The sequence below is a fragment of the Gopherus evgoodei genome, chromosome 20 (assembly GCF_007399415.2).
Source record: "Gopherus evgoodei ecotype Sinaloan lineage chromosome 20, rGopEvg1_v1.p, whole genome shotgun sequence".
Taxonomy (NCBI): domain Eukaryota; kingdom Metazoa; phylum Chordata; order Testudines; family Testudinidae; genus Gopherus; species Gopherus evgoodei.
In genome coordinates, this window is record NC_044341.1 from 4,752,057 (window position 1) to 4,768,310 (window position 16,254).

General features: G+C 41.5%; 1 protein-coding gene across 1 annotated transcript in view; it reads left to right on the top strand.

Annotated features, from left to right (window-relative positions):
- Nucleotides 1-16,254, top strand: part of CSMD2 (CUB and Sushi multiple domains 2) — a 531,569-nt gene that overhangs the window by 39,948 nt on the left and 475,367 nt on the right. Inside the window, 1 exon segment of the mRNA XM_030539111.1 lies at nucleotides 3,947-4,163. Within this exon segment, the coding sequence (XP_030394971.1) occupies nucleotides 3,947-4,163 (217 nt within the window).

The following is a 16,254-nucleotide window of genomic DNA, read 5'->3' on the forward strand; positions in this document are numbered from 1 at the left end:
CTTTCCTGTTTCAGAGCTTAAACCAGCCTCTGACTTGTGGGGTCAGGAGAAAATTTCCTGGTATAAACTGCTCAATATCTGCAGGGTTTCTTGCACCTTTCTCTGAATCATCTGACACTGGCCACTATCAGAGGCAGGGTATAGGCCTGGATGGGTCACTGGTCTGATCCACTCTGGCATGCCCTACGTTCCCATATGTATTGCGGCAAGAGGAGTGAAGTCACATTTAGAACCTGTGGGCTGGGGAAAGCAAGTCAGAACCATCACTGAAATATTGCTCTCCATTTGAAGTTCTTTGCATGATGCATGGTTGCTCCGGACTCTCCCTAGCATGGGCTGCCGTGATGTTTGCTACATTAAGGAAAATGCAAGCAACCGGGTTAACAAATAACAATTGAGGCCTCCGTGGTTGTACTCAGGCTTATGGAGTGGGTCTGATCATGTAGTTATACTAGGCAGCAGTTGAACTCCAAATAGCTGCTCAGGCCATAGTGTATTTTGCAAGCAGAGTTTAGATGTTACAAAACCTGGACAGCGTAGCTCTAGCTCAGATTCAGGATGCTGCAGGTGTTAAGGGCTGGTCCTGTATGCAGAGTACAATGAAATTGGTTACTGCGTGCATTACAATATTGTTATAAAATATGGCTTCTGCCTGAGTCTTCATGGTTATCACTGCTGTATTTCCTAGTGAAAGAGAGGATAGACCTCAGACCCTCTTTCTCCAAAAGCACAGACTTAATCTGGATTTAGCTAATGGCAAATCTATTAAGTCTAGGGGGTGTGTGACACAAGAGTTAAATGATTGCAATGCCATCTAATAGAGGGCACTGGGGAGCCCACACAGGCCATCAAGTTCATCCTGGTAGTTGGCACATTGTAGAAGAACCATCATGGCTAAGCCTACTGCAACCTCAGATCACCAGCACCCAGGGGAGCACTAGGTGGGAGAAGCCCCTGCTTTTCCCTGAGTTCAGGGACTTTCCTTTGCACTTGCATAGGACATGTGCTTCTGTTTCCCTTGAAGGTTCAAGTTGGCATGAGAAAGTGTGGATTTCTGCTTGTGCACAGTGCTGGCAGGCACACTCAAGAAGGCCCATTGACAACACAGCCCTGAGGGCTCTCAAGGTATTAGTGTGGGGTTCACTAAAACATGCATTCCTCTGTATTTATTGATGCCCTGGGGCCAAAGGGATAAAGAGAATTGTTACCATGAGTCTTCAAAGGAGAAATGCAACATTTGATAGTCTTGTAACATAGACTTTAGATTAAGTCTTGGTGATCAAACCCAAAATGAACTAACTCAGACCTTAAACCAGATTATTGGGTCTGAGTAAAACCTCTTGTGGTTCCTTGATCTATTTCCTATGTCTGCCAGCTATTCCCATCAGTTTCCAACATAAACACAGATCCTGGCTATTTCTGATGAAGGTGTATTGCCTTGTAGATTGTCAGCTCTCGAGAAATTAACTTTTGCTTCCAATAAGCAATTTCCTGTTAGCTGAGTCCATAAGAAGCATAAGCTCATTTTGGGCTGCAATCATGAATGTGGAATTATTTCAGTAGATTAGTTTGTTATAGAACCGTATCAGCTTTTTCTGTTGCCGTTTACTGCGTTTCTTCAGCTACTATCAGTTTGGGAGGATGTAGATTTTTGTAGCCATCTTTGTTTGTTCATGGCTTTAATCTCTGAGTTAGGGCTATCCTGGCATAACCAGACTGATTACATCTTGTTTGTCCTTCCGATGACCTTTTGAAGTGTTTGGGACACAGGGTCTCTGACCTTGAATATGCTTAGTTAGCATAATAGCTAGCAGCATCAATAGTCTTTATACCAGCAACAATTATATAGCTACAGCCTTTTTAATTTACCAATTTTCCCAAATTGTTCAGATGGCATTTACTCATGATTAATATTAAAGTGTTCTGTAGAGGAAAATTATGTATCCACACTTTACCTGCTGAATAACTTCCTGTGTGAAGGAAAAGGAATATGGTCTAGTGGTTAGGGAGAGGAACTGAGAGTCAGGGCAACTTATGGATCTCCCCAGTGTGGACTTATGCTCAGTTTGCAATTTGTAAAATGGATTAATGTTGCCTGCTTTACAAAGGATCACGGGTATTCACCCCTGCCTAGAATATTAGCACCAGGTTCATGTATCACATAAGCCAAGTCCACAAACAAGTGCAATTTAAGAGTGCATGGGGATGAATTTTGCTCACAGGGGTTGCACATGTGCTCTGTGATTGGAATTTGCAAAGCAAACCTAGCCACAAATGCTAAGTACTGTAAAAATGCAAAGTTATAGTCTTTATCTTTGTTAATGAGTTATATGAATGGGTCACATTTACTCCACTGCTCTGGATTATAGGGCTATCCTAAATCTTATTTGTAAAATAAGCCCTGGACAAAAATATTCCCCTTCTGGTAAATCTGACTGCTGCAATTCCATAAAGATATGAGTTTTCATCTTGCAGGGACAGAACAGGTTTTACTAAGCGTTTTGGTTCCAAGGTAGGCCAATCGAATTATAACTGGCTATAATTAATGTTAAGACCGTTCTTTACCTGCAGCTGGTAGGCACTCAGAAGGGTGAATAACTTTACTGATTTGGAAAACAGCAATGAGAAATCAAAGCCATAATTTCCAGTCTGAACAATTTCAGTTTGAAATCCTCAACAAACAGCATAAATAAGGGTAAACAAACTAGCATCAATGGAAGAAGCCAGACTTGCTTTGTAGAGCTCAGCAATCTCAACAAGCTGTGATCAGTCAAACTCAACTTGATCACAGGATAACAAGGTAGCACAGCTTTTGTTTTGCACTGCGTTTCCCTGCAGAAGGTAGGGTTGCCAACTGCCTAATCGCACAAAGCCAGATTCCCTTGCTGAGGCTGGAATTCAGCTCTGATGTAGACAGGAGCAATTCCACTAATGCCAGCAGGAGTTGTACCTCTTCATAGCAGGGGTGAATTTGCCTCCTGGGCTTGTCTTCGCTGCAGCAGTTAGGTTTAGTGAAAGCGACCCCACGACAGTGGTTGAGTTGCAAATCAAGCTGCTGCATCACTGCATTTCTAGCTGGAGCATCAGCTACACTGGAGCTTCAGCCTGTGCCACTGAGGGGCCAGCTAGCTTCAGCTGAAAGTGTTAGAGGTGTAGGTGTGTGTGTGGGTGGGGTGGGAGGGGACAGAAGTGGGGGCAAAACTCAAGTTCTACCTCAAACTCGCATTACGGTGATTACAAGTTCTGTGTTTCAGAAATACAGTCTGCAAGGTTTAAAATAACACCGAAGGGAAAGTGAAGTAGACTAAGGAGAATTTCCATGTCTCTTAACTTTTTGTTTTCTCATACTTTGGCCAAGGTTTCTAGGCATTAATGTTATAATACTAATAATCAAAATCACCTTTATACCTGGCCTACTCTAGGGCATGTCTACACTACAGTCGCTGTGGCTGTGCTGCTGTAGCACTGTAGTGTAGACACTTCAGTCATCAACTGAAGGATTTTTTTCATTGATATAAGTAATCACCCCCACCCCTCCACCCACTCTCACCCTGCAGTGCCTCAGTGACAGGAGATAGGGTTGAAAGAAAAATTCTTCTGTTGACCTACCCGTCTGTCCGGAGGGGTTACGTTGACTTAACTGTGGCACTCAAGAATGTGAATTTTTCTACCCCAGAATGATGTAGCTAGCTTGAGCTAAATTTAAGTGTGGCGCAGGCCTCTTAAGTGCAAAACAAATCTGCCTCGTGATGACTCAGGCTTGTTTTATGATCTCTGTGGTGAGTGCAGCTCTAACAGAGCAAGTATATTTCCAACCTGAACAAAAATCACCCTCCAGCAAGTTTTTGAAAATGAGCAACCTACACGATGGCTCTATATTAACAATGGTGTTGGTGTAGAATTATAAGGTCTGTTACAATAACATGTTTGTCTTTTCTCTCGCCAGCCCAGAACTGCAGCTACGTCTTTCAAGGCCCAAACGGGACGATACAAAGTCCAGGATTTCCGTACGGATATCCAAATTATGCAAACTGCACGTGGACAGTCACTGCTGAGGAGCAGAACAGAATACAGCTTGTGTTCCAGTCCTTCGCCTTAGAGGAAGATTTTGATGTATTATCAGTCTATGATGGATTGCCTCAGCAGGGCAATCTGAGAACAAGGTACAGTGTGCGCTATAACAATTGGTGGCATTTATAAGTGTGTTCAAGATTTCTGCCACTGGGATTAAAATACTTAGGTTGGAGGATTGCACTGAATCAGCAGCTTATTTGTGAGAGAGATTCTCGTAGCTGTTTTGATTTCTTATGTTTGATAAGATCCTAAATACTGCTGAGAGTGCCTGACAAACATGGCTTATCAATATAGCCTAGACATCTGGGAGAATTTAATTTAGAAAATGGAGCTAGAAAAGAGGAGGTCTGACATGAGGAAGATTTTTCCCTTAAACTCAAAGCTTTACTATCTTAGAGAGACACAGAGCGGCCTTGTGGTTAAGGCACTGGACCACGACTCAGGAGAGTTGGGGTAAATTCCCGGCTGTGCTAGATTCCCTGTGTGACTTTGGGTAAATCACTTAAGCTCTGTACACTGGGGATAATTGCCCATTGATTCTGTAATGTCTATTTAAATTGTAAACATTTTGAGGGTGAGAACTGTCACAGATAATGTGTTTGTACGCTGCCTAGTGCAATGGCGTTTTTGTCTCAGTTGAGACGATGATGTGCTGGCATAATATTATGAATAATATGTTCAATAGAGATGCTGACAATTAAAAATGCATGTGAGAGAGAGAGAGAGAGAGAGAGAGAGACATGTTGACTGAACTTTATGATTCAGAGACAAGACCCTAGAATTACTCCTAGTTTGTTGATTTTGATGGTAAGTTCAAAGGCTTCTTATTTCAGGTTTTAACCAATAAAACTGGATTTTGGTGTTGGCATTTCACAGTGAATTCGATGACATGAAGTGGCTGCTTTGTGTAGAACTTGGACCAAAGGCTGTGATCTTGGGTGGGGAGGGTGCTCAAAGATTTTGTTTTTATTTCATTTTAAACCACTTGTTCTCTGTGACTGAGGACTTGCCCTCTTGGTGTCTTGGCTAACTCATCTGGAAAATCTGGATCAGAGAAGCAGAAACATTAAAGAAAACACTCTGTTGTTTATAGTGGAGTTCAGGTGGGTGGATAAATTATATCTTCACCTTGCAGCTATGCTAGAGAATTGTCTTGATTATGGGATTTCATCATTTTATCAGTGTTGATAAATGCAAAGTAATGCACATTGGAAAACATAATCCCAACTATACATATACAATGATAGGGTCTGAATTAGCTGAAACCACGCAAGAGATCTTGGAGTCATTGTGGATAGTTCTCTGAAAACATCCACTCAGTGTGCAGCGGCAGTCAAAAAAGCAAACAGAATGTGGGGAATCATTAAGAATGGGATAGAAAAGAAGACTGAAAATATCATATTGCCTCTGTATAAATCCACAGTACGCCCACATCTTGAATACTGCATGCAGATGTGGTCACCTCATCTCAAAAATATATATTGGACTTGGAAAAGATTTAGAAAAGGGCAACTTGTGGAACTCCTTGCCAGATGTTGTGAAGGCCAAAACTATAACAGGGTTAAAAAAATAACTAGATAAATTAATGGAGGCTAGGTACATCAATGGCTGTTAGCCAGGATGGACAGGGATGGTGTCCCTAGCCTTTATTTGCCAGAAGCTGGGAATGGGCAACAGGGGATTGATCACTTGATGATTAGCTGTTCTGTTCATTCCCTTTGGGGCACCTGGCATTGGCCACTGTTAAAAGACAGGATATTGGGCTAGATGGACCTTTGGTCGGACCCAGTAGGGCTGTTCTTATGCTCTTATTTAATCAAGAGGCAGGACATTACTTTGCTCTTGGTAATGTATAAAGGAGACCCACATATGCTCAGTCTTCTCTAGGCTCAGCTTCTTGTGAGGCAAACTTTGCAGTGGTGGAGAGTCAGTGCTGTGATTTGCCTCATCTCAAGCAGCCCCCGGGCAAATTACTGCATTCATCAGCATTGGCATAAACTATCCTTGCTCTCTGGAAATCGGTGGGAGGTTCTGCTGAGGATGCAGAATCCATAAGTGAGCTTAAATTGGAGGAAGGAGTCATGGTGGAGTGAATCAGTAAGGTTACTATAGATAGATCACAACCAGGGATTCCTGTTCACTGTTAATAATCACTAAGCACAATATGACTCCAGACTGAGAGAATGGCAAGGAAATCGAAGTGTAAGCCATCAGTGCTAACAAACCTCTGGGATTCACAGTGCTTGGATGCTATGATGGTTAGAGTTGTAAAGGGTACTTGGACTGATGGATATCATTAGAGGGTGAACAAAAGTCCCTAGTAAAAATGTGATGTGTTCACATTTTAAGTTGTTTTTTTTTAATTGTAGTTTGAACTTACAGAAGCCTTTTTTATTAAAAAATGAGCAGACTTTCCGTGGTTTTGCTGAGCGCTAGGAATATTTTGGGTGACTGGCACATTTTTACTTAATAGTCCTGTTCTGAGTGAAAAATATCTTTATTGTAAAAAAAAAATCACAATTTAATTCAAAGGATGAAAAAAAATCTTATTAGGGAAACTAGTGAATAGTCTGACTTTCCTGTCTTTCATTGTGAACTGACTACTTCATGAGAAGCAAAATATCTGGCTTTGAAATGGCTTGGAGGACAGTTGTGTGTTTAAACAAACAAAAAAATTGTATGGAAAATAATCAGAAATTTTGCATCAAAAATACAAACGGAGGAGATTTTCAATGGCACAAAGCACAGCAAGGTTCCCAACTCCCAGCAGCTTTCAATTGCAGTTGGTTATCTTTGGAAATCTGGGTATTACAAATGTTGGAGCACTCACATAAGTGTGTTTGCATTCTTTCTTAGACTGTAAATTCTTTGGGACAGGGAGAGTCTCTTTTCATTCCATGTTTTGTACAGTACCTGACACAATGAGGTTGCTGGTCCATGATTGACTCCTCTAGGTATTACTGCAGTTCAAATCATCATCATCATCCTGAAATGTGACTGCAAAAATAGCTTAGGAGAGGGTTCTATGTAGATTGTCTCAGTGACCCAGATTAAATTTGCACAGTTTATAAATTTCTAGTTTACCAGCCCTCATTTTGGGATCTGAGAAACTGATGGGGCTTCCCTCCATCATCGCTGATTGTTCAGTCACCAACTGTGTCGCAGGATAGCTAGGGTGTATAGCCATGTGCAAAACAAAAAATGAGTGTGAATTTCACCCTCTAATTTTTAGCTGTCATTTGTTTCCATCTGTACAATTGTGGAGCCATCCATAATAAAACTTCTGAAGTCAGCGTGATGGGTATTTAGTGTGAGATTTTCAAAAGCATGAAAAGGGTTTAGGAGCTCAAGTCGCACTGAAAGTCCTAAATGACTTTGGTGCTTCTCAAAATTGCCCCGTCGTTAGACTGGCTCTTGACATCAGAATTCGCTGTTTCTTGGCTGTTCAGCGTCTCAGTCTTTGTTCAGCTAATATTTTGTGCATCAATCTTTCCTTATTAAACTTTGCAGCTGTTGGCAGCACCCAGTTTTCTTCTTTTTCTAGAATATCAATTTTGTTTTTCCTCAGTCTGCTTTCCAAATGTACTCCATTCATCATCTAAGTGCTACGCTAGGAGATGGATGAACTGTACATCATTTATCAAAGTTCATCAGTAAGATGACTAAAATAAGTGATAGGCAAGTGCAATGGGAGGGAAAAAACCTGCTTCTATGAAGAGAATGTAACTGTGCCATTCGCCATGATGGTGGCCATCAGTAAAATAGTTAACAGACGGACAAAAATCTTCTCTTTTGGCCTTCTGGGTCTTCATTTGATTTTCACCTTAATAAACAAGAATCCCTTTTAAATGGAAGGAGTTATAGCCTTCCTCTCAGTAGACCAAATTCTGCGCTTGGTTAGCTGTGCATAGATTCTTTCAAATTCAACACAAATTGGATACGTGAGAATAATGGTTCAATGGGGGGATTGGATGAATGTGTTTGTATTGTATCCATGTAGGGATACTGGCTTGTTTAGTGTGTCATTCTTCGCTCAACTTCTTGGTGCGGAAGAATGAGCTTGGTGGAAATTAATGTATTCCCTATTGGTGAAATTCACCCTTGTGCAGGAGGAACTTGACAAGGCCCTACTATTGCATTTAATCTCTATTACCAAGAATTTCCCCTGCTTTTTCTGCTGTGGGGCTTTGTGCATCACGTGTAAGTGAATTTCGGAAAGGGAGTCAGTCATTCTATTCTTTGTGTTAGCAAACACCCTATTGTATTGCGGTTTAATGTGGTATGAAAGTTCCCTAATACAATAAGAGTAAACTTAATTCAATGAGACACTTGCTAATAAACTGGTTTATTGTACATTGGGAAATTTGCATCGTATGATGAGGACATGAGTATAAATGCATCTCTGAGTTTTCTTAATTTAGACCATCTAGAGTAGCTGTTGTCCTTAGATAGCAATCAAGGAAGAATGATATCAGCAGAGCTGATGCTTGGGGAGAAGTTGAGTCCTTATTTACTCCTGTAGCATCTCATGAATGTGACCTTCTCAGATTCCTCTCTCTCTCCCAACACCTTGCATATCTCCAGAGCTCATCTTCAGAAGGAATGTGGAAATAGAATTGCCGCCTTCTTTGGGTCTAGGGGATGGTGATAGCAAGAGATCACTTTCTTCCCTGACCAGAGTGAGAGGGTGGCACGTTTTCAATAATTCAGATTAAACATTCCAGATCTTCCCTCAGATCTATGTGAGTAGCTCCCATCGGCTTCAGTGAGACTTTTCTGTGCATCATCAGGCCAGACAAAACTCTCCTCCATTCTCCAAGAGCCAAATATATCACGCTGGTCTTCCTAGGTCCCAATCCTACAGCCCTCTAACTTCCTCTGAAATCGTTGGGATGGGCAAAAGGAGTACTTCTGGTGTTTTCTAATTTAAAGCTGCTATTGCCCCAGTTCCCAGTCATGCTTTGGTGAATGTATTATTTTTAAAGGAATGCTCCAGTCAGCTTAGTTTGCACCGATTGATTTCTCACAGCTCTGTGCTGTGGGGCTATGCAGGAACGCAATTAATTCTGAGTAATAACTTGGAGCTATTTATGGGGCTGAAGTAATCAGAGGGAGTTGTGGGAACTTAGCACTTTCTAGGAACTGGCTGTCTGCTCATGGCATCCCCAGGGTGAGGCTTCCTCTTTTGCTGCAGTGTTTTCTGGTGCATCCATCCGTGTAACGTTTTCTAAAGAATTTTCACTGATGCTAATAATTTCCAATAACTTTCCAAATGTAAGAGTCTAGAATTGGGCAGCAGAATTCCTTATTTTAAGTCTCAGATGGCAATCCGCTACCTAGGGCATGTAGGATACATGGAAGTGTCCCATTAGATGGCCATTTTACAAACTGCACTTGGAAGCTGAGTCAACAGGGAACAATCTGCAGCTGTAAGTAGGGTTGGCAAGCTGGTTGGTTGACTGCCTGTTTGACAAAAGTCACAAATTCTCAAACATACCAGTAAGAATGCCTGTTGTATTAATGTAGATGGAATATCTGCTAAAGGTGTTAGCATAAGTCAGTCATTAAACAAGGTTTGAAGTTTAGAATATATAGACTTTAGCTTGTTTAATCTTCTGCTGAACATACTATGAACATTATTTTAACCTTTCATTAAAGATAAAGAAGAGAAGGAAAAACAGTTAAAATATTAAGGGAGGCTTTTAACAGTTCTTTAGAGAGTTCTTAGAAAGAAAAACTCCCCTGTTTGACCATTTTTTGGACAGTGTTAAAGATGGTAATTGTTTTGGGGGGGGGGGGTTGGGAGGGAGGGGAAGAGGAGGAAGAGAAGTTACTGGAGACAGGCAGGAGTTTCTGTTTGGTTTGGTTTTATTTTAGATGTCTGGGATTTAGCAGTGGTGGTGTCCGTTGGGTTCCCTTTTTTCTTCTTCTTCTTTTTTCCTGGGATGGTAAGGACACCTTTTAGGATTAGACAAAGAAGGTCCAGTGCTTTAGGAGATAGTGTGCATGGCAGTTGTGATGGTGAAACTTGCTTTAGGAATTGGTGATTAGTTAAAAAAAAAAGGGATTTTAAATGGAGAGTGATGTGTGGAATCACTTACTTGTATTATTTTGTGTACTAATCAGGCTTACTTTTTGCTATATTGGTTTAGGTTTATTGAGTTTTGGTTTTATATTTTCTTAAGCATAATTTTGATATAGTTTTCCAGCTCTATTAGGTTTTTTTGTTTGGAAAAAATTAGTTTGTGATTTTGTATTTTTTATTACAGGTTATTGTGATATTTTATTAATTTAAATTCATTACATATAATAACTTTTAATGGACAAATTCTAACTAGGATTAGATATTTGTTCATAAAATTGAAGAAGAAACACCCATTTTTATTTTAGTTTAAGCATTTAGAGGAAAGGAGAAAAATATTTGGTTATATTAAGACTTGTACATTTTTTTTATTTTAAAGTGGGAATTTATACATTTAATTTGACTAGTGTAGAATAGATCCCATGTCTTCTAGCTCCCATTCTTGTGCCCTATGTATTGGCCATCTTGATGTTGGTGAAGAGGCATCGTATAATTCTGGAGTGAGGAATGTGGTGCCTTAAGTGTTTAGAAAGTACCTAGCATAATGTGGGTACAACTGGAACCTAGACAATGATGATGACAGTAAGTGAAAACCCTGTCGTTAGAGAACATGGACTGTTTTCACTACTTCCTTTAATATTGGTTCAAGCAATCAAGAAAACATTGTTTCTGTTTAAACATTAAACATTTTTTTAAAATATTTAATCAGAAACATTTTCTTCTGATTGTTCAACCAGTAAAAGTAACCTGCCAAGAGGTCTTTTAAGGCAAGCTGCAGTGCTCATGTTAGTGTACTGTATTTTTAATAGGCTGTTGTGATAAGTGCCCTTTGGATACATTTATGCATATTCAAGGATTTAAACCATGTGTTGCTGTTGTCTTTTATCAAGACTACAGTAGTGTATGGAGGCTACAATTTAGATCAGGGCGCCATAGTGCTAGGTGCTGTATTAATTCCTTGTCAGACACAATCTCATTATTCTAAATAGTACAAGATTTTACACTCTAAATAGACAAGAGGCAAAGAGCATGAGGAGAAAGACAGTCACAGAGAAGGGAGAATTCTGCTGCCAGATTTTCATGGTTCTGTGTCTGGAGAGCCCAACACAGAGACCCCATTGTGGTAGGTGCTTTATAAATACATTGTATGGAACAGTGCTTGGCTTGAATAATTTACAGTCTAGATCAAGGATGAGAGGGGAAACTGAGTTATCGAGAAGGGAAGTGACATGCCAAAGGTCACAAGGGCCAGGGCCTGATCCAGGAATAGAACCCATGTCACTGGACTCCCAATCCAGCAAACTATTTGCTACATTGTGCTTCCTCTTATAGCAAGCGAGCAGAGTTCCAAGGCACAATACCATGTGGATATATCCTTAGGTGGTAAGAGAGGAGGACAGTACTTTGTGCCTTTATAGTAACTGCCCTGAAGATCATTAAGGACAATGCAGATATTAATGATTTGAGACTCTGATATCTGACGTGAGTACTGTGTTAAATTTAGGACCCTCTGAGTCTTCACTGCATGGTTCTCTTGAGTTAACTCTCTCACGTTAACCTAGCTCAGAGTGTTCACGCTGCAAAACACTGGAGCAGCATGGAATTCTTGCATTAGCAGCATAGAGTACCTGAGTCCCCTCTGTGTTATCTGCTGGACTCCGGCGTCAACCCACGTCCCTAAGGAAGCAGCTAGTCTGAGTTTAAAGCACCACTTAACTCAAGCTAGAGATTTTTGATTACGGACAGGAGTTTGGTTAAGGGCAGCACTCATGTTATACCTGAAGCTAACTCTGTGTTAAGGATCAGAGGGGTAGCCGTGTTAGTCTGGATCTGTAAAAGCAGCAAAGAATCCTGTGGCACCTTATAGACTAACACGTTTTGGAGCATGAGCTTTCATGGGTGAATACCCACTTCGTCAGATGCATGTAGTGGAAATTTTTCACACCTCAACTGCTAGAACAGGGCCTCATCCTCCCTGATTGAACTACCTCATTATCTCTAGCTTGCCTGCATATATATATACCTGCCCCTGGAAATTTCCACTACATGCATCTGACAAAGTGGGTATTCACCCACGAAAGCTCATGCTCCAAAACGTCTGTTAGTCTATAAGGTGCCACAGGATTCATTGCTGCTTCTGTGTTAAGGATAAGCCCTGAGAGTGCCTTACGCACCAGATCACCTTGTCTCTCTTACGCATAATAATGGTATTTAGTTCACTGGTGGGCCAGATTTTCAAACAAAACATTTCTTTTTTTTGTAGCATAATGCAAAATAAAACAAAAAGCTAAATAAAAGATGATTAACAATGAAAAGTCATAAGGTTTTGTTCTGTTAATACTGAAATAGGAGGTTGGAATGTTTTTTTCCCCGTTTTTCTCCTAAAAGACATTTTGACAAAATTGACATGATTTCGCGGAGTGTTTCAATTTTGATCATGGAAAATGGCTCCATCAAAGTTTTTCTCACCAGCTTTACTTAGTACACAGCATGTCCACTGTTCTCGATGTGGGGGGAATTTTCTATTGTCCTCAATAGTGAATCCCTTTCAAAATTACACTCCACGCTATTTCCTTGTTTTCTTTTTAGCCATTTTAAACATTGTTGTCATAAAAAAGGGGGAACAAATGTATAACTTCAATACAAATACAAAGCCTGATATTTTCTCTCACCCGTACATTGAATAAATGGATAAAGTAGCACTTATGTGCAGAGGAGTCATTTAAAGATAAATATTTAAATAAATCCATATATAAATGAATGGCAAACACCCTTTCCCTTCTATCTCTTGCCTTTTTGATCACTTAAAGGCTTCTCTTAGGTTAATGAATACTTTGCAGCGGCTACATTATGCAGCAGTTTTTAAAAGGTTTGTTCGAATACCATCTCATTCTTGTGTGCTTTTCGAGATACCTTCCCACCTTGCCTGGTCAGGATTCACCTTGCCTGGTCAGGATTCACTGTCCTATATACGAAATTCATATCAGTCCACAAATTTTGTTGATTCCCGCCCCCTCCTCCCGCCTCAATAACTGGCAGTCTGCTGGAACTATTTGATATTTTATCTGATCATGGACAACCAACCTGCAGTTGAGTATTTAGATGCTTGGCAAAGCAGGAGGACTGATCATAGAATCACAGAAATGTAGAATAGATAGTCATAGTTGTTACCAGGTAAGTTCTGTCTTTAATGAAGTCATTTTAAAACTGGATTTCTCGTACTTTGCTCATGCATCGAAGGGGTGGTATACATACAGTTTTCATACTGCTGTAACTATATTGGATTAAGAACTGAAATAGTTAAAATGGTAATATTTCTCTCCCCACACCCCACACTGTGGATGCAGTTAAACTGGTATAAAGGTGTGTGACGGGTTTGAGACTCATCACCATGGCGCCTCCCGCTAGTCGCTCAGGGAATTAGCTCAGTCCATGGGGAGCGCCCTCTGCTGGTGGTGTCCCATCCGTCGTCTGTTCTCTGCTGGTCTCCAGACCCACATTGCTCCTCACTCAGTGACATCCATTTCAGGCCACTGCCCTCCAGCAGTGCCCCCTAGTCCATCCTCACCCCCTTCCTGGGGGCTGGAAGGGTTAACAGCAGTCTTCTTCTGTGCCCCAGCCACAGTGGTCAACCACACTCCAAAGTCCCCAACTCCTTGTATCGGGTCTGGTGCAGTATGCTACTGCCACATCCAATGGCTGGGTGTAGGTGCATCTCTCTCCCTAGGCCACTTCCCCTTCGGCCCCTTTGCAGTGACTAGGTCCTTCCCTCAGGGCCTGCAGCCTGGCTGGTAGCAGGCTGGAGTTCCCTTAGGCTCCCCTGAGCCTGCCCAGCACTGCGCTGTCCCAGGTGCTAGTCTCCTCACGCAGGAGATAGACCTTCACCCTTTGAAGGCCTGGGAGAGACTGCCTGCCCCTCTCTTAGGCAGCCATTATATAGTGCCTAGCCCTGATTGGCTGGCTCTAATCTCGGCCCTGATTGGCTGCCAGCCTGTGCACAGTGCCAGCCTGTGCACTCTCGCATGGGGGTGGGGCAGCTGCCCACCACAAGGTGCTTTATATTTCCTCCCAAATGAAGTCTGATCATTGAAACCTATGGCAAAATTCCCATTGATTTCAATGGAGAAAGATCAGGACCATGGAGAGTTCCAGTCCCTGTGACTATAACCCTTGCCTGGGTTCTCCAACCAGTTCCATTTCTAATTCTAACTCTAGGACATGAATGGCCTAAACCCTAACCTTATTCTGAAGCACCAAAGTAACCCTAACTCTAGAGGGTTTCCAAGCACCAGAAGAACCCAATTTTAAAATATAAATTGCCTTAATATGCTGTGCAGTTGGGCCTTTAAATCAGAACAGATGCTTACTAAGTACTGATGAGGGCCTTCAAATATAGTGTTTGGACCTCTTAAGATGCCCATATTTGATAAGCATAGCCATGTCCTCTGTTAAAAAGTATCCATAAAATAGTGTGTCCCTGGGAGAGTTACTATCACCATTCATGGCCACAGAGATTCTGTATGCATTACAATTACTGTTAGAAAAGATCTCTTCTATACTAATATAATTAGATATGTCTGTGTTATTATAAGTCTTTGGTTCCCTGCATTTTTCTCAGTCTTCTCCCAGTATAGGTAGGTCTTCAGATGGTACTGAATTCAGTTGTTTGAGAAAATGTTTGAGTGGATGTTTCAAAGAAAGTGAACAAATCTAGATTATGAGGCTGATTGAAACAGCTATAAATGGCTGTAGATCCATGGAAGTCAACAAGATGTGTGAATTTACACAGCCTTGAGAAGCTGATCTGATATTTTCATAATATTTTACTGTTTCTAATCTAGCTCAGGAATCTGTAGTGTTAGAGAAAATTGCTAAGAGTTATCGCTGTAGCTTCCTACTCAAAGTACAGAGGCAATCTGTAGAGTCTCAGATACAGTGACACCGAGTAACTGTCTGGCACTAGAATCAGTTTTAATGGCAACCATTGTTTATAATGCAAAATATTGATAAGGCTGCTTATAGGGAGACACCTGTTTTTTTCCCTGAAGAACTGTCAGGTAGCATTGAAGGGAATGATTGGTGTCAATGTACTGTGCATATGCAGTTGCAAAATGCCATATCTTTTTGGCCATATTTAATTGACTGAAATATTTAACAAAATACTTTATCTTAAGCTTGCATGGCACTGCTTAAGGGAGGTGAGTTACTTATTGGGATGATCCATTTACAGTAATATGTCAGCAGCCCCCCGTCAGCTCCCCTGCCCCGCTCCCAATACCTGCACCAACCAGCAGCCCCGCCCATCACACCTCCCCCTCTCTCCCCACACTTCCTGATCAACTGTTTTGTGGCATGCAGGATGGTTGGCGGCGGGGAGGAGCGAGGGCACTGCAGGCTTAGGGGAGGGAGCAGGAAGGGGTGGAGTGGGGGCAGGGCCTGTGGCAGAGCCAGGGGTTGAGCAGTGAGCACCCCACCGGCACATTAGAAAGCTAGCGCCTGTAGCTCCAGCCCCAGAGTTGGTGCCTATACAAGGAGCCGCTTACTAACTTCTGAAGCCACAGGATGGCCACTCCTGAATTAGAGCCTGAGACAGGAGTCCTGACTTCTGTTCCTAGCTCCAGAACAGATTTGCTCTCTGAACTTGGGCAAGTCACTTCACTTCAGTTTTCTGATCTGTAAAATGTCTCTGGTAATACTTAGAGGTTTGGCAGGACCTACCTGTGGTTTGCAAAGTGCTGGTAGAGAAGGTATAAGGGAGGATTATTTGCTGGGGTGTAAAAATATGTAACAAAGGTGTAAGTTAGAGAGGATTTGCAACCAGGAGTCTTAATTTCTTTTCCTAGAGGCAGGAAAAGTGTGTGTGGTCGGTGGGAGGCAACCTTCTGAACTCAGTTAATCTTTAGGCCAGTGCAGTTTGTGTATCTGATTCTAAGGCAAGACCTTCAAAGTTTCTGAAGCAGGGCACCTCTTCAGTCGGTGTAGTTCCCTTTTATCAGAATTAATGACCGTCTGCAAGAAGCGATACAATCTTAGTAGATCAGGGAAGATACAATGACATTGTGGAGTGCTATTACTAGAGATATCAAATAGAAAATTGA